A 24988-nucleotide genomic window follows, 5' to 3' on the forward strand; every position below is an offset into this window, starting at 1 on the left:
CAGGCCCCGCCCCGCCGCGCCGGCCGGGGGCGGGCAGCCGAATGCCCCGCCCTCCTCGCGCGCCGGGTCGGATCCCGTGCCGGAGCGCAGCCGCGCGGAGCCGGAGCAGCACGCGGGAGCGCGGCCCCGGCGCGGGCTGGCCAGAGGGAGTAGCGTCGCGCCCTGGTGCCGAGGGTGACCCGGGCCTGGAGCGCGGACCCGAGCTACCCAGACCGAGCGCGGATCCCGGCCTAAGAGCGGCCTCGCCCGCCCCTGCTGCCGGGCCGTGGGCATGGACGGCGCCCGTTCGCCCTGTGAGTGCAGAGCCCCCCGCCCGCTGCCTTTGTGTGCGCGCCGCGTCGCCGCAGCCCCCTCCCCGCGCGCCCCTCCTGCGCCCCGGGCCGCGTCCTTTGTGGAGCCGCCGCCTGGCCAGTACCTCCTTCTTCCCCAATCTCCTTCACCCCTCCCCGGCCCAGGGTTGAGCAGGGCACGGGGCCCCCACTCCCCCAGCCCCGGCCTCCCGGTCCCGTCTTCACCATCTCCACCTCCCAGGGACATCCCAATAGGCCCCTTTCCCCGCGGTTGGGCAGGGCACAGGTGTGCTCTCCGCGGCCTCCCGGTCCCCTCTGCAGCCTTCCCTGGTCCCTCGTGAGACAGCCCTGCAGGGCTTCTCCGCGGCCCAGGCCTGAGCAGGGCACGGCCCCCTCCCACCCAACCCGGCCTCCGGGTCGGGTCTGCAGCCACTCCCCACGGACAGCTCGGCAGGTCCCTCCGCTGCCAGGGAGGGCAGGGTGCGGACTCCGGGGCGGTGCTGTTTCATCCCGCGGCCCGGGCAGGTGCGGCGAGGCCGTCACTCACACGGCCCTGTGTGTCCTTGCCCGCAGAGATGGACGACGATGGCGGCCGCCGAAACGCCCCGGGCGCACTGATGGAGGCCGGGCGCGGTGCGGGTCCCGCGGGCATGGCGGAGCCCGCGGCACTGCCGCGGGTGCGGGCGGCGCGGCCGGGGCCCCAGCGCTTCCTGCGGCGCAGCGTGGTGGAGTCTGATCAGGAGGAGCCGCCGGGCCTGGAGGCTGCCGAGGCGCCGGGCGCGCAGCCCCCGCAGCCGCTGCAGCGCAGGGTGCTGCTGCTATGCAAGACGCGCCGCCTCATCGCCGAGCGCGCCCGAGGTCGCCCGGCCGCCCCATTGCCTGCCGCGCCTGCTGCGCCGCCGAGCAACCTTGCCGACCCCGGCCTGGAGCCGGCCGGCGCGCAGGAACCCGGCCCGGACCCCGCGCCAGCTCCGGTGCCCGCCCCCGACGGCGGTCCCCGTGAGGAGATAGCGGCCACGAGGAAGGAGGACGCGGGGGCTCCCGAGGCCAGGCCGGAGCTCGGGCGCGCACGTCGGGAGGAGCCCGAGGAGGAGGAAGACGACGAGGACGACCTGAAGGCTGTGGCCACTTCCCTGGATGGCCGGTTCCTCAAGTTTGACATTGAGCTTGGCCGCGGCTCTTTCAAGACGGTCTATAAAGGGCTGGATACGGAGACCTGGGTGGAGGTAGCCTGGTGCGAGCTGCAGGTGAGGGATGCGCTGGCCGCAGGTGGGTGGTGGGTGAGTGCAGTTCCGGCATGGCGCCATGCCTGGCTTAAGCCAACCTTGGCGGCGGCCGTCTGTCTGCCACCCTCTGTGTGGGTGGGTGGTTGTGCTGGCGGTCTGTGTGGTGAAGATTTGGGTGATGGAAGTCGGACCTCCCAGTGTGTGGTGTGTGACTGTGGCACGATGTGAGCCCATGATGAAGAGTGGGCACTTGGAGGGCGTGTCTTGCAGTGTGTGTTAGTGCTGCTCTCCTGGGCTGTACTGACACAGGCAGTGGCTTTGCTAACTTGCTGTGGGGGCTTCAGAGCCCTGTGTCCAGGTGGTCACAGGGTGGTTTGAGGGACTCTCAGCTGCTCTTACATGAACACCTTGCTGTATCTTGCAGAGTGTAGATGGCCTAGTTGGGGATATCTGAGGGGCTTCCTTTGACCTGGGGTCTGTTTACAGTGAGGCACGGGGGACAAAACCTGGAGGTGTTGTCACTAGTTAGCTCACCACATGGATGTGTGAGAAGTCCTAAAGTCAAGTCATGCAAAATGCAGGTGGGGTTTGGTTTGGTTTGGTTTTTGTTTTTGTGGATAGAAAGGCTCTGGACATGCATTTTTCATAACCTTGCCCTCCCGTTGGCTGTGTCAGCCCCAGCCCTAGAAGATTATATAAATGGTAACTCAAGCTGCCCTGGGCCAGTCCTGGAAGCTGGGGCAGCGCCTGTCACAGTGGGTGTTTATGGGCCCTCCCTTGTTTGGGGGAACAGCTGTCAGGCACTGGGCTGGCCTATGCGAGAGCTGGCCGTCCGGGTGTAAGCCTACCTCAGCACCCTGTAAAGTTATAATAGCTGGGCCTGCCAGTCCTGACGCAGGCTGCCTGCCACACTGCAGGCAGCTTTCCTTTTTGGCTCAGAAATGGGATTTGGTTGCTTTGTCCTCTGGGCCCCTGCAGGGTGGCCTGTGTGTGTGTGTGTGTGTGTGGAGCTGGCTAATGTGTCCAGTGTCCACCTGTCCTCAGCCTTTCTCCTGACACAAAGAGCTCTGGAGCCTACCCTTCCCCACAGCTCCTTGGTTCTTCTGTGGAAATACAGATTTTTCATGGTGAAGCCAGTGGTGTTCTATTGAGACCCTTTCCCTCATGGCTGCAGATTCTGGGCCCTGCTGAGGGCTGGCCTCAGTGGTCTGTGGTCTGGGGCCCTCGGGATGGTGTGCTGGGGGATAGCACAGTCGTGAGCTGGGCATCACTGCTGTGTGTGAACACACAGGAGAGAGGGGACCCGGAAGGGGAAGATGGGAGAGGAAAAAGGACTCCTGATTCTAGAGTGCGGTCATGTGCCTTCCCTCCCTCCCTTCTTACTCTTGCCAAGTGGCCTGGTGTGGTGCTCCGCCACGGAATGCCTCTGCAGGGTAGAGGACAGGAGTGGGGGTGCTGCAGCAGGCAGGAGCTGAGTTAGACCTCAGCAGCAAAGCCCAGCTGATCTGGTTGAGGTGCTGCAGGCTCATGTGACCCTTGAAGGAGGTTGTTAATTCCCATTCCCTTTAAGGCAAGGCAAGCTGTTCTGCCTCTGGGTCCCTGAGCAGAGTGGCACCAGAGTGTAGCTATCCAGGGGGGCCTTTCCTCCAGTCCTCTTGGTGGGAGTGGGAAGGTGGGAGATTGGGCTTCTACTCTGTCTAGTTTTGCTTCTTCTACAGTAATTACTGGGGGCCCCACGCCAGCCAGAAAACTGTTCCTGTGTCTCCCCTAACAAGAGGGCTGATGGTGCAGCATTTGGGTTCAGCTGCCTTCTGCTGGGTGGGTCTGAGAGGATTTTACACCAAATGGGGCTGGGACCCAGCTTGGGGCAGCAGCCAGGTGTCTGCTGTGTGCTCTCTCCTCTTTACTAAACAGGAGGCTGCTGTCTCCCCCATTTGGTTGTTGAGCGCCCACCAAGGTCACCTGTGAGGATCCAGATGATAGAAGGGATGGCAGCGTCATGGGAAGAGGCCCCCAGCCGTCCTTAGGAGAGGAGAGAAGGGTGGAGAGCAGGGGGCCGAGTCAGTCCTTTTAGATCACAAGCACCAGGGAGGGTGACAAGTGGCCTGCTGGCTTTGTGTGTGGGGAAGGGGTTTCCGAGTGCACGGGGTGCAGATGCTCATCTTCTACCCAGCACCCAGAATTCCCCGGCATCAGGGCTCCCAGTGGAGGGTGGGTTGTCAGGAGCATTGCCTTCAGTGCGGGAGCTTTGCAGGATTCCTCCTGCTCTCCAACCCTCCCTTCCCCAGTCCCCATAGGCTCCTCAGCAGGCAGCTTTGGAATACCCTGGAAATCAACCCTCAGAAGTCTGTTTCCTCCTCTCAACCTTGGGGTCGTGGGAGATGTTGGCACCTGCCTGCCTCCCCCAGAACTGAGACAGTGTCACCCGTTCGATTTTTCTAGGGTTCCCTGCCAAGGGAAGGAAAGGCTGCATTTTTGGACCTAATAAGTCTGGCTTGGAGGATGTAAGATCCCCATGACTTCCAGTTGCCTTCTAGAATTTAGTTTTGAAAGAGCTTTGCGGAAAGAGCAATATGTGTTCACGTCACAGTGAAGGGCATTACCTCCTGAATTCTCTAGACATACACAACTGATACAGATTTTGGGGGGGAAGCCATTTTAAAGTATTACCTCCCCTTCTGTTTTATTTTGAATGAACGTGTATTTCTGGCACCAGGACATGTTACAGTAGCAACAGGGACCTAGAACCACTGACTTTACTGTAACTCACATTTCCCACGTCTGTGTGGCCAGCTCTGGCCCCTGTCAGACCCCATCCTGTCAGACAGCGCATGGGATAGCTGGGGCTTCTGGTTGACTCTGGGTCGCCATGGAAGGATAGGTGTGGATCACTGACATGGTCCCAGGTGACCCAGGCACCCTCTTACACCTGCTGATGCCTCCGAGCCATGGGCGGGGCCTCGGAGCAGAGAAAATGCAGCCACCCCAGATCCCGGCCAGTGTCCAGAAGCCTTGTGGGAGATGGCCTGTTGGCCTTTCTTGGACCACCTGCTTAAGCATCTTTCTCGAGAACTTGGAAGGAACCTTGGTTTTCAGCCCCCTTGGTCAGTACTGCCCCTCCCGTCAGCAGGCCCCTGCATCCAGGGAGACAGGTCTCAGGTGCTGTGTACTTCCTCCTCCCCACAGAAGGCTGCTGTTACAGGGTTGGGCACTGCCTCTGGGGGAATTCCACCTGGAGCTCATGTTTCCTGCGCTTGCGTCCTGGCCTGTGCCCAGTGCGGGAGACATTTTCCCTCATGGAGGTGTCAGCTCTTGACCTTTCTGGAGTACTTGAAGGGGCTTTGAGGGCCATGAGAGTCCTAAAGAGATGGGCCTGAGTCCCCATCAGCCAGGGACGGGTGCCTGGGTCCCTCAGGTGTCGTCATGAAGCTGTCCTGCTGGTTGGTACTGCCCAGAGGTGACTGCACTCCCATGGGGTGGTGATGGCCTGGACTCCAGGCCCGGGAGTCGTGAGAAACACAGGACCTACTGACATCTCCTTCCTGTGGCCGTGGAGGACTCATGTGTTCCCAACCTACTACCCCAGCCAGACCTCTGTTGCATTCACCTCCCTGCGCCCTGGATGTGGATAATGCCTCTAGGGGTCTGTCGGGTGCAGCCATTTGAGCCTGCTGGTCCCCTTACTGTCCTCAAAGGGTGACCAGGCCTTCCTGCCGTTGGTGTGGCCTGGAACCTCTCCCATGGCTGTACTGGGTGCTGAACTCACACTCTGATCATACAAGCGTACCATCCTCTTTCATGGACAGACCAGGCACGTGCCCTGCTGTGCTGGGCAACCTCAGGCCTGAGATTGAGAGGTGCTCCCTGTGGCCTCCATAGCAGACTCAGGTGCTGCCTCATCTGCTTTCAGAGGAGCCACAAGCAGCCGAATCCGGCTGACGTGGGGAGTCAAGGGGATGTGCAGAGGAGATGGTGCTTGCTTGCTGTAGTAGGATGCTTGGGTGCTGTGCTTAGTCCCTCAGTTGTGTCTGACACCTTGTGACCCCATGGACTGTTAGGCTCCTCTGTCCATGGGGGTTCTCCAGGCAAAAATACTGGGAAGCCATGCCCGTCTCCAGGTGATCTTCCCAGCCCAGGGATTGAACCCAGGTCTCCTTCATTGCAGGCGGATTCTTTACTGTCTGAGCCACCAGGGATGCTTAGAAAGGGCTCAGCTCAATTTGATTGGCAGTCACTGTGCTTTTTTATTTTTATTAAAAAAGAAATCTTTTAAGAGCTTAATTTTGTTTCAAGAGGTGTAATTTGAAAGCAGTTGGGTGTCGGCACTGAATTTGCTTTCTCAAATGACGTTCCATGTGCCACCTTGACCACAGTTCTGGTCTGGTTGGTGAGAAAGGTAGGTGCCAGCTGCCTGAGAAGCCTGTGGAATGCACTGGGGGCGGTGCCCACCAGTGCTGAAGTGTCCACGTCCAGAACCCAGAGGGGCCTCCCCTGTGCCCAGGCTTTGTTGGGGGTGTGGTCAGAGTGTGGTCAGCAGTGATGGACGAGCAGCCTGAACTGTGGGTCACCACTGTGGGCACATTGGGCATTGTGGCTCATTCCCTGTTGGAAGAAGCTGCTTCTCTGGCCAAGTATGTGTGTCCCAGGGTGTTCTCAGGGCTCTGGTGTGTACCAGGCTGAGCATTTCAGGCCTGAATTGCCCAGTGACTTGGAGCCCAGAGGGAGGATCTCCTTTGTGGTCTGCCTTGGCTGAACGGTGAGATCGGTGCTGGCATCTGCCCGAGGTGGTAGGAAGGCAGGGCACACTGTGTGAACCCACTCTGGGAGCAAGGTATCCTGCTGCATTTGGGTCCCAGCCCCACAGCTTCCCAGTGGGCAGGCCACAGAGAGGGCACCTGCCTTTGTGAACCTCGGTTTGCCTCTTTGTGCAATGAAGATAGTGCTAGCCAACCCTCACAGGGCTGTGGGGAGTGTGGAGAAGTACATTCAGCACTGAACATAGAGCAGGCACTCTTCTCGCCCCATGTGAAGTCCCTCAGTCGTGTCTGATTCTTTGCAACCCCATGGACTGTAGCCTACCAGGCTCCTCGGTCCATGGGATTTTCCAGGCAAGAATACTGGAGTGGGTTGCCATTTCCTTCTCCAGGGGATCTTCCCAACCCAGGGATCGAACCCTGGTCTTCCTCATTGTAGGCAGATGCTTTACTGTCTGAGCTACCTTTGGACTCACGCGTGTTGGTCTAAACAGTTTAAAGAAGCTGAGCTTGAGGTGGAGAGCAAGCTGTATCTGGAGGAGCACAGAGGCCTGCCTGAGGCTGGAGGGCCTGTGCCTCTGCCTGAACACCTGGCTGCTGCCACCTTATCATCTGAGCTGCAGATAAGGAAAGGGTGTGAACGAAGCAGCTGCACTCTCCCAGAAGCAGATTAGGATCTGCTTCTGGGCACAGACAATCCAGGAGCTGTGTTTTGGGTAGAGAGGCTCCCTTGGTGAGGATGCAGAAGCCCAGTCTGTGTGAGGTTGGCAGCCTGAGTCAGCTGTGGGTTTTCCTCCTTCAAATAGTTTTCAAATCCAGATCTGCTCCTGACTTAAATTCTAAGATTTTCTGGAATACTTGATCACTGCCTTCAATTTAGGTCAGCATTCTCTAAGTAAATGTTAAAGTTTTTAAAAAAGAATTGAATAAAAGAGGCAGTGTGGTATAGAGAAATAGACCAATGAAACTGAATAGAGAGCCCAGAAAGAAATGCAAGTAAGTATATGACCTGACCTTTGACAAAGGAGCAAAGGCAACACAATGGAGAAAAATTGGTCATTTTAACAAACAGTACTGGAACAACTGGACATCCACGTGCAAAAAAAGGAATCTGAAAGTTATGACCAACCTAGATAGCATATTCAAAAGCAGAGACATTACTTTGCCAACAAAGGTTCGTCTAGTCAAGGCTATGGTTTTTCCTGTGGTCATGTATGGATGTGAGAGTTGGACTGTGAAGAAGGCTGAACGCCAAAGAATTGATGCTTTTGAACTGTGGTGTTGGAGAAGACTCTTGAGAGTCCCTTGGACTGCAAGGAGATCCAACCAGTCCATTCTGAAGGAGATCAGCCCTGGGATTTCTTTGGAAGGAATGATGCTGAAGCTGAAACTCCAGTATTTTGGCCACCTCATGCGAAGAGTTGACTCATTGGAAAAGACTCTGATGCTGGGAGGGATTGGGGGCAGGAGGAGAAGGGAACGACAGAGGATGAGATGGCTGGATGGCATCACTGACTCGATGGACGTGAGTCTGGGTGAATTCTGGGAGTTGGTGATGGACAGGGAGGCCTGGCGTGCTGCGATTCATGGGGTCGCAAAGAGTCAGACACGACTGAGCGACTGATCTGATCTGATCTGACTCAGACTCTATACCTTTCAAAAAAGTTCATTCACAATGGCTCATAGACTTAAATATAAAACACAGAACTATAAATCTCCTGGAAGATCACACAGAAGAAAACATAGGTGACATTGAGTTTGGCAATTACTTTTTAGATACAACACTGAAGATATGATCTGTGAAGGAAAAACTTTTTAAGTTCGACTTCATTAAAATGAAAAACTGCTGCTCTGCAAAGGCCTATAAGTGAGTGAAAAAATAAAATGCAGACTAGGAGGAAATCTTTGCCAAATGCATATCTGATAAAGGGCTGTTACCCGGAACTGGGGAGTCTTGCATTGCAGGCAGATTCTTTACCATCTGAGGCACCAGGGAAGCCCCAGAATACTGGGGCTCTTAACTCTTAAGACTTATCAATAAGAAATCAGACAACCAGATTAAAAAATGGGCCAACTCTCTTTTTTTGTGAGTCAGGGAAGGTGAACACAGACCCACAGTCTTCTCCTTGTTTCTGACCTTGGCTTCTAGAACAGAGGGAAGCTCCTGGAGGGAAAAGTAGGATAAAGACCTTAACAAACAGCTCATCAAAGGAGGTATACTGATGGCAAATAACCATTGAGCAGATACATCATATTTCATTGGGGGAAATGCAAATTAAAACAATGAGATACCATTAAACAACTATTAGAATGGCCAAAATACAGAAAACTGGCATCACTCGTGGTAAAGAACCTGCCTACCAACACAGGAGATGCAAGAGATGTGGGTTCATCCTTGGGTTGAGAAGATTGCCTGGAGGAGGGCATGGCAGCCCACTCCAGTATTCTTGCCTGGAGAATCCCATGGACAGAGAAGCCTGGTGGGCTACAGTCCGTAGACTTCAGTGTCTTAGCACACGCATGCACAGCATCACCAAATGCTAACAAGGATGTGGAGCAGGTGGAGCACTCATTCATTGCTGGTGGGAATGCAAAATAGTACTGCCACATACTCTTACCATACGATTCAGCAACCATGCTCCTTCGTATTTACCCAAATAAGTTGAAAATTTATGTCTGCGCAAAAACCAGCATGCAGATGTTTGTAGCAGCTTTGTTCATAATTGTCAAAACTTGGAAGCAACCAGGATAGCTTTCAGTAGTTGAACAGATAAATTATAGTACATCCAGATAATGGAATATTATTCAGTGCTAAAAAGAAAGGAACTATCAACCAGTATAAAGATATGGAGGAATCTTTTTTTTCTTTTAACTTATTTATTTTAATTGGAGGCTAATTACTTTACAATATTGTGGTGGTTTTTGCCATACATTGACATGAATCAGCCACCAGTGTACATGTGTCCCCCCATCCTGAACCCCCTCCTACCTCCTTCCCCATCCCATCCCTCTGGTTTGTCCCAGTGCACCGGCTTTGAGTGCCCTGCTTCATGCGTTGAACTTGGACTGGTGATCTATTTCACATATGGTAATATACATGTTTCAATGCTATTCTCTCAGGTCGATATGGAGGAATCTTAAATGCATATTAGTAAGTGAAAGATGTCAATTTGAAAAGACTGCATACTATATAATTCCAATTACATGGCCTTTTGGATAAGGCAAAGCTTTATGCAGGTCTCCTGCATTGCAGGCAGATTCTTTACCACCTGAGCCATCAGGGAAGCCCATAATGATGGATACGTGTCATAAATTTGTCCAGACCCGTAGAACGTGCAACACCAAGAGAGAATTGAAATATAAAATATGGACTTTATTTAAAGATAATTTATCAATATTGACACATCACTTATAACAAAGTACCACACCAAAGCAAGGTGTTAATAATAGACAATACTGTGCAGGTGTGAGGGCGTACAGGGGAATTCTGTTTTCTGCTCAGTCTTTCTATAAGCTGAGAATATCTTAAAAAATAGTTATTAATTAAAAAACAAAACAAAGCAGTGTAACAGCTACATTAAAGAAGTTTGCAGAAATGAAAAAACTCATAATTAAGTGATTATAATTACTTATTATTTTTGCATATTACCTTCAAGTTCTTGTTTTCCCATGTATGGCTTTTATAAATACCATTATAGTCTCTAGGTGTCATTGCTTTTAAAGTTTATGTTTCTAGAATGTTTCTTAATCCTATGTATTGATTTGCAAGGAGAGTCTGTTGTTTAGGGTCCATTCCTGTCTTTGTGCTTCCTGTTCTGGTCCTCTTGGAGGGGTTTTCCAGAAAGCCCTGCTCAGCTGTGCTCTGAAGGTGGGGAGCAGGCTGCAGCCTGGCCAGAGTGTCCCTGACCATGGCAAGGTGGTCTTGGATTGTGGGCTGCCTAAGCATCTGCTTCCAGGAGCTTCTGTGCTCCTGGAGTGGTCTTTATGCCTTGTGCACAAATCAGGAGGGTCTAGACAGTGGACCCCCTCATATCCCACCCCCCTGGGGACCAGGGATGGCCAGCTCCTGAGCTGGGATATTCCCCAGGTGCTCAGGAGTGGAGTCTCTTTGGTGGCTTCAGGAATTAAAGATAGCATGACATGAACCCTGCTCAGGCACATGGGCAGAGGAGGCTGTGGAGGAAAGAGGGGTGCTGGACGAGGCCTGCTGCTGCTGGTGCTGCTAAGTGCCCCCGAATTCTGGTGGTTTGCACAGAGCTGTCCTCACTTGGCTTTGGCGAGTAGGGGGTGCTCCTTGGCAGTGAGGTTCAGGCCTGACTATCTGCTGGCCATGAGCAGGATGTGGGCACAAGGGCCGGGAGGAAGCTGTGGTGTGGGGAGGACTTGAAATGGATGTATAGACCCATATGTGAGTTTATTAAGTCCTCAGAACCATTTTGAGAGGTCTTGGGACTCTGTTTTCACAGATGAGAAGGAGACTCAGGGGAGGTGGCACTCTAAGCTCACACTGAGGGGCAGCAGCTGGTGACATACCTCAGGCCTCTCCCCTGGATTGTCATTTTCCATGTGTGTTCAGGGGCTTCCCTGGTAGCTCAGCTGGTAAAAGAATCCACCTGCAATGCAGGAGACCCTGGTTCGATTCTTGGGTTGGGAAAATCCTCTGGAGAAGGGATAGCTACACTCTTCAGTATTCTTGGGCTTCCCTGGTGGCTCAGATGATAAAGAATCTGCCTGCAATGTGGGAGACCTGGGTTCAATCCCTGGGTTGGGAAGATCCCCTGGAGGAGGGTGTGGCAACTCACTCCAGTATTCTTGTCTGGAGAATCTCCATGGACAGAGGAGTCTGGCAGATTACAGTCCATGGGGTAGCAGAGAGTCGGACATGACCGAGCAGCTCAGCATAGCACAGCACGTGTGTTCAGAGGGTTGCTGTGGAAAGGGAGGTGTTACTAAATAGGCGTGGGGAATACTGGGTCAAGCATGATTTGTTGTTGTGGGACTTCTCAGAGACTTTAAAATTCTCACTGTGTTGTGAAGCTCTCAATGGGGCATGGGAGGCCTTGCACCCCTTCCACCTTTTCTTTAGTTCTTTGAACATCTTGCGGGACCAGGATGGGCTCTGACGAGCGTCCTGTTGGCTGACTGTTGGTTGGGGTACGTATGTTCCTGTGGCATGCCTTGGCTCCACTTCAAACACCATGGGAGTTCCCATCTCACTCACTGCTGGTGCTCTTGGCAGCACCTTGATCTAAACATGGAAAGCTGGCCTTGCCCTTGAGAGTTTCTACCTGTCTCAGGCCAGAAGCTACCCTGAAAGGACCTGTTCTCCTTCTGATGTCCACCTCTACCACCCCCAACTCCCAGGCCTCCTGCTTTCCTGACTTTCTCTGTGCTTTCTCAGAAGTGGATAAACTGGGAAAAGTCTTAGCTATAAGCCAAGTGTGACTAAGCAGGGCAGACCTTTGATAATTCCCTGAATCTGAAATCTGGAGATGGCCAGTTCAGGGCCTTAGAGACTCAGCAGTGTCAGCAGGGTACTTTCCTCAGCCTTCTTGACTTTGTCCCCTGTCTCATTGTCTCATGGTGGCAGAAAAGCTGCCATGGTTCCAGGTATCACAACCATATTTGAAGACAGGAAGCAAGCAGGTGGTTAGGTGGCAGTTAGGTAAGATGTCCATATTTTAATCCATAAAGAGAAATATTTGCCAGTAAGCTTCTTTGGTTTTTCTGGTTTACAATGAGATAGTGTGGTCTCCCTTGGTTGTAAGGGCATCTGGGAAAGGCTTGATGGTGTAGATGGGTTGTGATTTGTTTCCTGGGATGGGGCACAGTGGGTTTTGTTGGTAGAAAGATGTGGCAGGCAGGCCGCGAGTGCAGAGGGGTGCCTTCCTGTGTCTGTCTTGGTCACCTTATCCTCCCAGGGTCTGATTGGTGCTCATGTTTGATGAGGGCCTCCTCCACCTGGGCCTGCCTTCTGGCCAGAACAACCCACATTCTCTACTTCTTTTAGGTGCCTCCAGGGGCTGCGGTGCCAAACTCCTCCCAGCTCTCACTTCCAAGAGTCTGTGGCTGGGATCCTGTGACCTGGGAGCTCTCTACGTGCCCTCTTTCCTTTTTCTCTGAGCTTTACATTTCCCCACAAACTTTTTATTTTGAAAAACTCGGACAGAAGAGTTGAAGTTATCAGCTGTTAACATTTTGGCACATTACTGTTGTCTCAGTACCTCTGCACGTGTTTTATTTTGGCCCATATACAGCTTGCCCTGAAAACTACAGCACATGTCTCCTATAGGAGTGAGGATATTTTCCTGCAAAACCACAGCTCAGCGTCCCACTCAGATCTAACTCGGATGCTGTCAGCCACACATCTGATGTGGCCTGTGCCTTCCTAATAGTTTTCCTGTTTGGATCCAGGATACAGTCAAGAGTCATGCACTGCATCTGGTGGTTATGTTAGTTTTCATCTCGAATGGTCCTTCCCTACAGCGTGCGGGCCCCTCCAGGGTGTTGGGGTTGTGAGGATGGAGGGCGTTGTGGACAATGGATGGGGAGGCCACTGTGAGCCTTTAGGGGAACATTTCCAGCCACCTAATTTCTGGGAGGGTGATGGACATGACTGTGCTGAAACCTAAAAAAGGAAAAACTGCCTCAAATGTCTTTCCTCTGACATAGCAGTTTTCACTTTGGTACGTGCCCTTTTTATCTCTCTTTTTATGTTCTTGGGTATTTTGCAAAGTCATAATTGTAGTGTTTGTACTAATGTGTGTGGTGATGGTGAATCACCGCATGCCTGCAGTTTCTACCTCCTTAAGCTTTGGTGAGAGCCCACCACAGGGATGAGTGAGTCTGCCAGCCTCCCTCTTCCCTTGGGGGTAAGTTCAGGGTGGGCTCACCCCCTGCCCTGCGCACAGCTGGGCCCAGGGTTTTGCATGCCCCTCTCATCTCCAGATCGGGGCCAGACCTGTCAGGGTGCCTCCCCCTGCACCATGGGGGATGCAGCGTCTCTGCCCCGGTGCTGCTGTGGTCTCTGGGGCACCCCACAAGGAGCTGGCTGTAGGGCTGTGTCTCAGGCCAGGAAGTTCAGCAATCCCCTGACACCTGCCCCGACAGGTTCTGAGGCATTTCTTCTCTTTAATTAAAAGTTTCAAGTGGGAGAATAAATTTGGCTTTTTTGGAAGAAGCGTTGTAAGCTTGAAGGGTGGAGGAGCGAGCCGGGGACAGGGCAGTGGTGTAGTCCCCAGATATATTCCTGGGTGTGGTGAGGGCCCATGTGTGCTTGCATTTTAGAAATACTCTATCATCCTGAAGTGTTTTGTGGCAGTAGAATTGACTTAAGGGGACTGCAGGGTCATTTGGTTAGCAGCAGTGCGAGGGTCCTCTGCCACTGTTGAAAGCCTCCCACACCCCCCATCCTCTCAGGTCTTTGGGACCATCCTGTGTTTCCAGTTGGAAGCAGATTCCCAAAGGTTCAGGTCTTGATGGCCACAGCCACAAGCAGAGTGAGCTGGTTCTAGGGGACCCTGTGGAACAGTCTAGATGTCTGCATTGTCTCAGGCCCTGGGGACACAAGTAGCACCCTGCCTCTCCCTGGCTGTCCACTGGACCTGTGACGTATGAGAGTGACCTGCCCTAACGTTTGCTGGGGGATGGTTGGTCATGATCCCCACCCCCCGCCGCCTACCCCAATAAAAGTCTTGACTTGGTCACCTGGACTGTTGGGCTCCTAGGGGGACAAAAGCTGCCCTCAGTGGTGACTGTCTGTCTTTTGGCAAGCTTCTTAGGGCCATCCGGTTGGAGTGGTTCTGCCTTTGAGGTTTCTGGGGACTCTGGGTTGAGGAGCGGGGCCTGAACTGTGGACCTTGTGTGGGTGCTGAGTGGTCTGGAACCTGGAGCTGCCCTGTGGGGAGAAGGTTATCAGAGGGGTGTTATCTCCATTTCACGGAGAGGGACAGCAGCTGTGTTGTGCGGGGAGGGCGGCGGGCTCCTGATGTCTCTCCTGATGTGGGTCTTAGTTTTACCATGGGGGGATGGTGAGCATTGAGGCTCCTCTGTCAGCACAGGTGTGGTGCTGTGAGTGATTTGGAGCCCCTCAGAGGGGGCTGGTTCCAGGGATGGCAGGGGTGTCCCCAGGCATTGGGAACCCTGAATGTGAGTGGGGTTCTTGGCCAGTGGACCCACCTTCCCTACCTACGCTGACTCCTGGGGTTTGGGGCCCAGCCTCAGGAGGGCTTGCCTTGCCTCTGCCCATCTTGCTTAGTTGCCTTTGCAAGTTTGAGGTTAACATCCCCTGGACAGTACCCCTGGGGTACCTACAGAACTAGTGTGGGTTTTTAGGGCCCTTGGGTGGTCTGCCCTAGCTGGGGTCTGGTTGTCGTGGCTGCAGGCCCAGCTTAGCCTGAGGGGAGGTATGCACAGGTCACTGCGTTTGCTGTTTGTGAAAAGAAGGTTAAAGGGAAACTGGGAAGTGAATAAACTCAGCTAGGCATACTTCAGAGGAGGAGGACAGGGCGAGTTTAGGGAAAATGGTAAAACATGTTAAAAAACTATCAGAAATAAAATGAAGCAACAGCAGATGAAAATAAACAGTGAAAGTTTTTAAAAAGAAAGGGATACACGATCCTCTTTGAAAGTAAAGGAAAACAAAATGCTGAATGATGGAGGGGTATTGTTCATTATCGTGGAAATCAAACTGCTGGAGCCCACAGAGCAGGTCAGTGTGTTGTGAGCCCCACCTGGCAGAGCGGACGTTTCTCCGTAACCCCGGCCCCGGGGCCCCTTGCCCGGCTGCTGTCCTACGGATCGCCTGCCTGCCCTCACATTTCCTGCACGTAGATCACACACTGTACGCTCAGCCTTTTGTCTGCTGCCCATGCACGTCAGTATGCCTTTGGGACTCAGCTCTGGCTGCACCAATCACGGTCGGTCTCTTTTCTGCTGTGTAGGTGTCCTCAGTCTGTCAGTCTGTGGACAGACTTGGGTGGTTTCCAGTCTGGACTGTAGTGGATTGGAGGGAGGCTGCAGAGGCGGAGGTGGGGGTCAGGGGCTGCTCTCTGCTTGTCCTCAGCAGCCTGAGGCCCCCTGCTTGCCCGGGCTCTGGTAGATGCCCACTCATGCCCTTGGTCTTGACTTCCTGGGAGTCCTGAGTATGGAGAGCCCTTCTGTACTTGCAGTGGGGTCCGCGTGGAGGCAGCCTGCCCTGGGCTCTGTGTCCAGACAGCAAGGACCCAGACCCATGGTGGGCACGCTTGCTCCAGTTGGAGAGAGCAGCTGCCTGGCAGGAAACCCCACCCCTCTCGCCACCCCGCCTTCTCACCTGCAGCTCCCCATGTCCTGGGAAGCGTGGTGTTTGGCTCACGGCTGGCCTGCCTGAGATGTCCGTCAGCCTCTGTAAATATTTGATGACGGCGATGATAAAAAACAAAGCCCTGCTCTGTTCCTGGAGGGGAGCAAGATGGTGACTCTGGAACGTTCCGGCCCTGCTGACTGCTTCCTGGAGAGGTTTATAGATGCATTTTTTGAGGCAGGCCCTTTGTGTCCTCAGTCTGGCAAGGCAGAGCGGAGGCAGTGTAGCCAATTTTCCACCTGGAGCCCGGCTGGGCCTCTGTAAGTGCTGCTGGCCAGGCCGGGGCTCATAGTGGGATCTTGCCCTTCAGATGTGATCTGGGACAAACCCCTGGCCACAGGTCCTGGGGAGGAGCTCAGAGAAGCCAGGGGGCTAGGGTTTGGCATACGTGCCGGACCTTATAGCAGAAAGGTTAGTGGCTGGCCAGTATTGCTGGGCCCTGGTGGGCGTAGCTGGGGTGTCACAGGTATATCACATGCTTGCCCCTGTGGTCCTGCCCCTGTGGTCCTGCTCCCATAGTCCCTCCCTGGTGGTCCTGCTCCCTTAGTCCTTCCCTTGTGGTCTTGCCCCTGTGGTCCTGCGCCCGTGGCCCTGTCCCCATGGCCCTGCCCCTGTGGTCCTGCTCCCATAGTCCTTCCCTCATGACCTGGATGTGGCAGCAGCGGCGCCTAACTCTGGCTTCCCCACCACTGTCTGTTGCTCGTGCAGGCTGTGAGTGTGGTGAAGATGCCCCGTCAGGCTGTGCGGGCCTCTGTGTGCACTTAGATCTGTCGCTTGGGTCTGTGTGCCAGAGTAGAGGCCTCCCTACCCCGTGGGCGCTTCCATGGGAATGACAAACCCTTTGAGGCAGCATTGCTGAGGGGAAGCAGGCCTCCAGGGTTCTGGAGTCAGGGCCACAGCCCTACCAGACAGTGAAGGCCCTCTCTTTGGGTGGGGCAGGAACTGCTGGTGGGCCTCTGTGCTCCTGAGGGTGGGGACGGGTGTTCCAGGTGGGTATTTATGGCTGATGGCCTTTCAACGAAGGGTTTCTGCTGTGTTTTCTCTTTGGAGGAGGGAAGATATTGTGGGTGGGGTGGGGGTAGGTATAGTTTGGTGGAGGTTGAATTAATGAGGGTTTCAAAGGACCTTGTCTGAGTATAATTATTAATGGTCATGATAAGAGCTATGGCAATTTCTTGAAGGGTCACCGAGGACCTGTGTTAACCTGTGTGCTTATGTTTCTGAGTCCCGGGTGCTGCCCCAGGAGGCTGGCGTATCTTCTGAGGCCCAGGAAGGCTGTGCTTGCTGGAGCTGTCCTCCACTGCCCTGGGCTGCCTTTGCCTGGGTTTCCTGCCGGCCACTCAGAGCACTCTCAGTCCTGCTGCAGGGGCGAGGCTGGAGCCCTCGCTGCCCGGACCTGGAGGGCTGTTTCTGGGGGCTGTGGGAAGGGGGCCAGCCAGTCTGACCCAGGCAAGCGGGCAGGGCACTGTTGGGAGCCTTGAGCACACTTTGCTGAACCTGGTTTGTGATGTGAAGCTGGAGTGAGGGCCCCCGGGCCTGATGGGCTGGGTGTGGCTAGAGGAAGGTGTGGAGGCCAGGAGGGGGCACAGGTCTTGGCAGCGTGGACAGATGGCCCCATGTGGGCAGTGGTAGATGGGATGTAGATGAAAGAGGTCCCACTTGGGGCTTCCTTCTTCATCTAGAGAGGGCAAAGATGAATTAAAAAGATGGCATTACCCCTTGAGTGTCAGTTGTGAGACTGGGTGATGGCTGGCTTGGGGAGAGATGTGTCTGGTGTGAGTGCTGTAGACAAGGGGCTCCGGTCAAGGGGTTCCGGCGGTCTTAACCTGGTCAGTGGGCATGAGGGGCTGTTGCAGGCCCTTGCAGGGGTGATATGAAAACAGGGTTCAGGGACAAGGGCTCGACAGTTGCATGTGAGATGGTGGGAACAGTAGCAGCACTGGGTGGCTGTGGCCCCTTCCTGTGATCTATCCATGCAGGCAGCCTGCTGACTCACATCACTGTTGAGGGTGGCAGAAAAAATGAAGGCCTCCCCTGTGGCATGTGGTGAACTGCCTGTGGCCCCTGGAAGGGGTGGGTGGCTTCACTCTCTGGGGAAGGATGTGCAGCCAGCCCATGGGCTCTGAGGGGTCTATCCTAAAAGCTCCTGCCTGGAGCCTGGCTCTGGGCTGATGGCACATGTACCCCCTCTACCTGTCACAGAGCTGCATATGTCCTGTGGTCAGAGAGTTGAGTGGACCTTCCCTGCCAGATGGGACCTCCCAGGGCTGGGTCTCCATGGCAGGGAGAGGGAGTGCAAGAGAAGACATGGCCAGCCGTCCTGTGGCCATTCCCTCAGACTCCCTCCTGGAGGGCTGTCCTGCTGCTACCTACCGGCCAAGAGTAAATTCAGCCTGTAGGAGGTAAAGGAGTCAGTGGATAGTAGGAATCAAGGCTCTCTGGGGAAATATGTTGGACTGTGCTCAAATCAGAAAAGTGTTTGCATTTGTGGGAGATCCTGTTTTCCCCCCCCTCCATTCTGGTACAAATATTACTGTTTAGTGACCTCCCTCTCCAAAGTCTGTATTTGCAGATCAGCTTTACCAACGATGGGAGGCATGAGGGCCAGGGTTGGCCAGGTGCCTCCTTCCAGCTGACCAGCCCTTCTCTCCTGCCCCCTGTTGGCACTGTCTGTACCCCACCATCTCTCTGCAATTTCATCTCTCTACTCCCCTCCCCCAAAAGCCCCCCTCCCCCATCTCTGTCCCCACCCCCTGCTTAACAGGAGCTCTGTATCCATAGCAACAGTTGCTGCTGTGGAAGCCACTGCCTGCCTCCTCATCCCATGGGGAGGTATTTTTGGCACTGCAGAGAGATATTTATTTTATTTTTGGTTTGACTTTTCCTCTTTGAGTGAGCACTACACAGACAGAGCTGGGGGCAGTGTTCAAGGAAGCCTTTGCACTGGGAGGGGTGCCGGGCTCAAGAGCCGCCTTGTGTAGACGCGGGCCCTTCCCTAGGGGATCCTGTAGACCCAGTCAGAGATGATGGCTCCTTTGAGCAGCCTCTGGGGATGTAGATCACGGGATCACAGATTGTACTAGAGGTTTGGGGCAGTGACTCTGGACAGCAGGAGAAACCAGTAGGGTAAGCCTGGACTTGAGGAGTGGTCTGACTGAAGCCTCGAGGCCTTGGGCCTGAGCCAGTAGTCACAATAATAGCTCACTGGGAGCATGCAGGGCCTTGGCCTTTTGGGCACCAGCCAACCTAGCGCTGGCCCTGGAGCCTAATGCTGTAAGTTCCCGTGATGCTGCCTGGGCTCCATTTTACAGGCTGGGGATACTGATGCCACCAGGGTGGTCTTGAGCACCTTGGCTAGACATCTCCTTCTGAGACGTCTTCCTCTCCCCCAAGGCCCACAGGTGGCAGAATATCTGGGCTCAGCTTCTTCCCCTAGTGTGTGAAAGTGAAAGTCGCTCAGTCGTGTCCGACTCTTTGTGACCCCATAGACTATATAGTCTGTGGAATTCTCCAGGCCAGAATATTGGAGTGGGTAGCCATTCCCTTCTCCAGGGAACGTTCCCAACACAGGAATCGAACTGCATTGCAGGCAGATCCTTTACCAACTGAGCTATCAGGGAAGCCCTCCCCTAGTGTGTGCCACCCCCCCCTTATTTCTTTGGGGGTTGGGACTGTACCCTTCTTTTGCTCTAGTCTTGGCTGCTGCAAGTAGAGGTGACCCGCACATATGGCACCTGCTCTGACACAGCTTTGCTCCTTACTGGAGTGCCAGTGGGATGCCTGGGAGACCCCAGGGGCATGGGATCTGCCCCATCTGGCCCAGGCACACCCTGGCATGTGGCTGGGGGCCGTGGGTTTCCAGTGTCCTTTACTGAGACATCAAGGGGGCTGGCAGCCAGATGGATGATGGAGTGGACAGGTTTTCCCATGAGCCAGTGCTGGGGTTGGTGTGTGCTTGAGGGACTGTCACTGAGGGTGGTCCACAGTGCATCTGCTGCCATTGGTGGGGAGCTGTGGCCTCTCGGGGAGCAAGTCCAACCCCCTCTCATGGGTTTCCTTGTTGAGGAGGTGGCTGGGTGTGCTGCACCCCAGGGTGACTAAGAGCTGCTCCCTGATCCTCCACGTGGGCATGATGGCAGCTTGCAGGGGGCCGTGGCATTGCTCATGATGCCCATGCCTGGCCAGGTTTCCTGCAAGGGTCATGACAGGGCATCCAAATCAGAGTCAAGGGCACTGGTGCTGACTGAGGGCCAGACAACCTAGTTGCTATTTCTGATCTATCATCATGGAAATTCCATATACGTCAGAAAGTAGACTAATAAACCTCATCCCACCCCAAATTATTATCAGGAGGTTCCTACACTTTATCTTCTGAATCTCAGTTTTGGATAAGCGTCAAGTACAGACCTGAGGGGTTAGACCCGCCCAGATCTCTGGAGGGACCTTAGCTACCATCACTGACAGGCAATACCTGCCAGTTCCCCCCTAACCCCTGCAGAGGGTTGCATTTCCCATTAATCAATACACAGTAAGTGCCCAGTGCACACACGGGAGGATTGGACTGGTCCATTTGCCCCCCAGAGGAGACGGAGCTCAACAGGAAGAAGCATTCAGGGTTTGTGGGTTTTACAGAATCAGGAATTCTGTCTCCAATGAGTGTTTGGTGCAAACCCAAAGCCATTTATAGAACAGATGCCAAAGGGAGCACTTGAAATAAACGCCATGGTAACCTCACCCTGGGGAGGAAAATAGCCTTGCAGTAAGCATTGCTGCTGCCCAGAACATGATCCAGAGATGTAGCTGGCGAGTACTTTTTGTGTTTAGTTTCGTGAAGTTTAGCAGATTGCAGAGAGTGGGGGAAACAGAGGAAGGAAGAGAAAAGTCCCTGTGCCCTCCTCCCTGAACTCAGCCCCCTATTCTCACTGGTCGTTTTGTTCTCACCATGTGAATCTTATTAAGTCCCAGCATGGTGCTTTTGACCCTTGGCTGTCTCACCACTTTTCTTGGTAGTTGGGGATTATAACTGCCCCGTAGACCACATGATCTGAGTCACTGCCGCCAGGCCTGTCCTGGGATGTCCGGTTATTTCTCAAAATTATAAATAACCATCCAGTGAAGAATTCCAGACACACACACACACACACACACACACACACACAGGCATTGTGGTTTTGGATGGTTTCCCTGTGGAGGAGCACAAGGCTGGGAGTCCCAGGTGGGTTCTGCAGGACTCACAGGCTGTGGGTGCATTTCTGGGTTGCGGTGCCTGCTGGACAATGTGAACAACTGCAAATGAAGTTTTAGTGTTAACATTATCTGCCGCCCTCTTATGTTGTATTCTCTGAGAAATATTGTAAATACAGTAGAGGAAGTAGCTTTTCGTAGGGAAGAACACCTGACTCCTGTCTGCGGTCCGAGGGTAGGAACGTGCCCCTGCCCGTGCCCTTCTGTGTGTGTGCGTTCACACATGTGCAGTCGGGCTGCGCTCAGCACTTCCCCGGCTGCTCAGACAGCGGGTTGGGGGGCGTTGCTGAGGAGCAGCAGCTCAGAGGAGACAGCTGTGCCTGGCAGAGGGAACAAATGCTGCGTTGCTGGGAGCTGGGTGTGTCTGTGTGGCCTCTGGCAGTCAGTGAGGGTGCTGTGAGCACTGGGAGTCACCTTGCCCAGTGGCCTCAAACCATGTGCCCCACCCCGCCCCCCGCCCCTGGCTTCCTCCTGGGTCAAGGGTGGGAAGGGTGATGGCTGCAAAGAGTTTCGAGATGATGGTGACCCTGGCAGAGGAGGCTGTGAGCAAGTGAGTTGACTGTGTCCTGTGGTTTACATTGGCCGAGTATCTACACCTGTCTTAGGCATTGTCTGTGCAGCCAGACCGCACAAGAAGCTTCCCCGTGTCAGTAGCTAGGAAGCCGATGGGCTGGTTCGTGTGGCTGAGCCGTGGCCCTGTCCTAGGGAGTCGTGGGTGCCTTGAGGCACAGCCAGGGAGGAGCCCTCACTGGCCTGAGGAGTGGTGTGCTGAAGCTCACGGAAGAGCACCGTCACTTTGTCAATGCCCTGGTCCCTGGTGGGAAGGGGAGTTGCGTTGTGTGAATGGTGGAGTTGGGTAGAGTCAGGGCTCTGACTGTGTCGCAGGGTGTGCAGGCCCCATGGCCAGGTGGCCGACGTGCTGATTGCTCCAGGCACTGTCCCTTATGGAGAGTGGCATTCCAGCGTCTCCCGGCAGTCTCTCTACAGTGTGATGCCCCTGCCTGTGGATTCGAGGACAGGTGGGGGTGTGGGTGAGGTGGAGCTGTTTATGTTCACAGGGCCAGGGTTAGAAGACTCTGGAGTGAGTGGTCCCTGCCACAGTGTGGGTTCTGACTGGGGCAGGGTGTCTGGCAAAGGATATGAGAGGGACCTGGTTATCTGCAGAGAGGCCCAGGGGAGGGGGAGCTGAAGGGCGAGCTTCGGGAATTCACCCTGCTCTTTGCCTGTGCGGGGTCCTGGGTTCTTTCAAGTCTCCTCATCTGGAGTGATGTGTTCCCCCCACTCTGAGATCTGCCTGTCTTCTGCAGTCATGCTTCACCCATGTTCACCCATGTTCCCAGGAGCCTGCACACACCTGGAGGGAGTGGTAGCCAGGGTGGCTGAGCATCATGTTCTGACCTGCTGCTTGCGGAGGTGTTGAGCTTCTCTGAGCCTCAGTTTCCTCTGTAAAATGGGGTAGCACTGACTTGCATGGCTTATAGGGCTGAACAGCAAAGGCAGAAGTCTTGTCTTAGGGTCACCTTAGTGAGCTCAGTATGTCGCTGTTCAGCAGGGCATGGCTATTGGTAAGTGTTTGCTTGAGGGAAAGAGGTATGGAGGAGGTGGAGGTATTTCTTCACCCATCAGGGTGTTAATGACAGAGAGACTCCCCGACACTGGTTCTCCTGACCCTGAGTTCTCAGGGTGTCAGACCTCAGAGTTTGCTCCTGGCCTCAGGAGTCATTCCTAACTGTCCGAGGTGAAATATAACAGATGGAGGCAGAGCAGCCCCTGTGAGGTGCCAGGCCTGGCATCTGTAGGTCTCAATTGTGCAATGGGGAGGTGGCTTTACCATCATCTCCTGCAGAAGGGAGCCCCACTGAATACTAGCTCTGCATTGGATTTGGGATCCTTTTCTATCTTGGGAAGATCCTGTAGGTGATTGGGGTCACAAAAATGGTTGTCCTTTGTAGGCATGCCCTGGGGAGACCTGGGTTGTAGGGCTGCATAACTGAAGAGGGCAAGATGAAGGGTGACAAAGAGCAGGGTAACTGGGGTGGTGTGCTTATTTCACTGGCCATTTCGTTTTACTTCACTTGGCTGTGTATTTGCAATTTTTGGTCATTATTTCATTACATACTTGTATATCCACAGAGTGGGAATTTTAACAACTGAGGTATGGTTTCAGGTGTGTATGCCTTGTAATTGGATGAACCAATCTTAGCTCTCTAGGCTTTGAGCAGTTTAGAGTTTGTACTTAGAAAGTTTCTCATGCATTCTTTCCTAAGTTTTTTAGTAGTCCAACTAGAGATTACAACAATGTATCCTTGATTATTAAGGCACCTTACCTGTCTCCTGAGAAACCTGTATGTGGTCAAAAAGCAACAGTTAGAACCATACATGGAGTAACTGACTGATTTCAAATTGGGAAAGGACTACAACAAGGCTGTAAATTGTCACCCTGCTTATGTAACATCTATGCAGAATATATCATGTGAAATGCTGGGCTGGATGAAACACAGGAGGAATCAAGATTGTCAGGAGAAAATATCAACAGCCTCACATATGCAGATGATACCACCTTAATGGCTGAAAGTGAACTAGAGAGCCTCTTGATGAAGGTGAAGGAAGAGAGTGAACAAGCTGGCTTGAAACTCAACATTAAAAAAACTAAGATCATGGCATATAGTCCCATCACTTTATGGTAAATAGAAGGGGAAAAAGTGGAAACATTGACAGACTTTATTTTCTTGGGCTCCAAAATAATTGTGGACAGTGCCTGCAGCCATGAAATTAAAAGATAATTGCTCCTTGGAAGAAAAGTTATAACAAACCTAGACAGTGTATAAAAAGCAGAGACATCACTTTTCCAACAAAGGTCTATATAATCAAATCTATGGTTTTTCCATAAAGAACAGAAACAGTAAGAACCTAACAGAATCAGAAGAGATTAAGAAGAGGTATCAAGAATACACAGAAGAACTGTATCAAAATAGTCTTAATGACCTGGATAACCACAGTGGTGTGGTTACTCACCTAGAGCCAGATATACTGGAGTGTGAAGTCAAGTGGGCCTTAGGAAGTATTACTATGCACAAAGCTAGTGGAGGTGATGGAATTCCAGCTGAGCTATTTAAAATCCTAAAGGATCATGCTATAAAGTGCTGCAATGAATATGTCAGCAAATTTGGAAAACTCAGCAGTGGCTGTGGGACTGGAAAAGCTCAGTTTTCATTCCAATCTCAAAGAAGGGCAATGCCAAAGAATGTTCAAGCTACTGCACAGTTGTGCTCATTTCACGCAGTAGCAACGTAATGCTCAAAATCCTTCAAGTTAGGCTTCAACAGTATGTGAACCAAGAACTTCCAGATGTACAATCTGGATTTAGAAAAGGCAGAGGAAGCAGAGATCAAATTGCCAACATCTGTTGGGTCATAGAGAAAGCAAGGAAATTCCAGAGGAACATCTACTTCTGCTTCATTGACTATGCTAAAACATTTGACTATGGATCACAACAAACTATGGTAAAGTCTTAAATAGATGGGAATACCAGACCACCTTACCTGTCTCCTGAGAAACCTGTATGCAGGTTAAGAAGCAACAGTTAGAACTATACATGGAACAACTGACTGGTTCCAAATTGGGAAAGGAGTATGCCAAGTCTGTATATTGTCACCCTGCTTATTTAACTTCTATGCAGAGTACATCATGCAAAATGCCTGGTGGATGAATCACAGGCTGGAATCAAGATTGTCAGGAGACATGTCAATAACCTCAGATATACAGATGACACCACCCCTATGGCAGAAAGTGAAGAGGAACTAAAGAGCCTCTTGATGAAGGTGAAAGAGGAGAGTGGAAAAGCTGACTGAAAACTCAGCATTCAAAAACCTAAGATCATGGCATCCGATCCCATCACTTCAAGCGAATAGATGGGAAAAAAATGGAAACCCGTGACAGACTTTATTTTCTTGGGCGCCAAAATAATTGTGAATGGTGACTGCAGCCATGAAATTAAAAGACGTTTACTTCTTGGGAGAAAAGCTATGGCAAACCTAGACAGCATTAAAAAACAGACATCACTTTGCTGACAGAGGTTGGTATAGTCAAAGCTATGGTTTTTCCAGTAGTCATGTACAGATATGAGAGTTG

At 53.1% G+C, this 24988-nt stretch overlaps 1 protein-coding gene across 8 annotated transcripts in view; it reads left to right on the plus strand.

The window, feature by feature from the left end:
- The first annotated feature begins 69 nt into the window (after positions 1–69).
- The window catches only part of WNK2 (WNK lysine deficient protein kinase 2), a 147033-nt gene continuing 122114 nt past the window's right edge, over positions 70–24988 (plus strand). For 7 of the 8 annotated variants that reach the window (XM_027550329.1, XM_027550330.1, XM_027550331.1 and 4 more), the window contains exons 1-2: positions 70–293; positions 864–1537. In XM_027550329.1, the coding sequence (XP_027406130.1) occupies positions 866–1537 (672 nt within the window). In that variant the 5' untranslated portion in view covers positions 70–293; positions 864–865. The remainder of the gene's footprint in view (positions 294–863; positions 1538–24988) is intronic. The other variant, XM_027550336.1, reaches the window with a different exon arrangement.

Source organism: Bos indicus x Bos taurus, chromosome 8 (genome assembly GCF_003369695.1).
Source record: "Bos indicus x Bos taurus breed Angus x Brahman F1 hybrid chromosome 8, Bos_hybrid_MaternalHap_v2.0, whole genome shotgun sequence".
NCBI classification, from domain to species: Eukaryota; Metazoa; Chordata; class Mammalia; order Artiodactyla; family Bovidae; genus Bos; species Bos indicus x Bos taurus.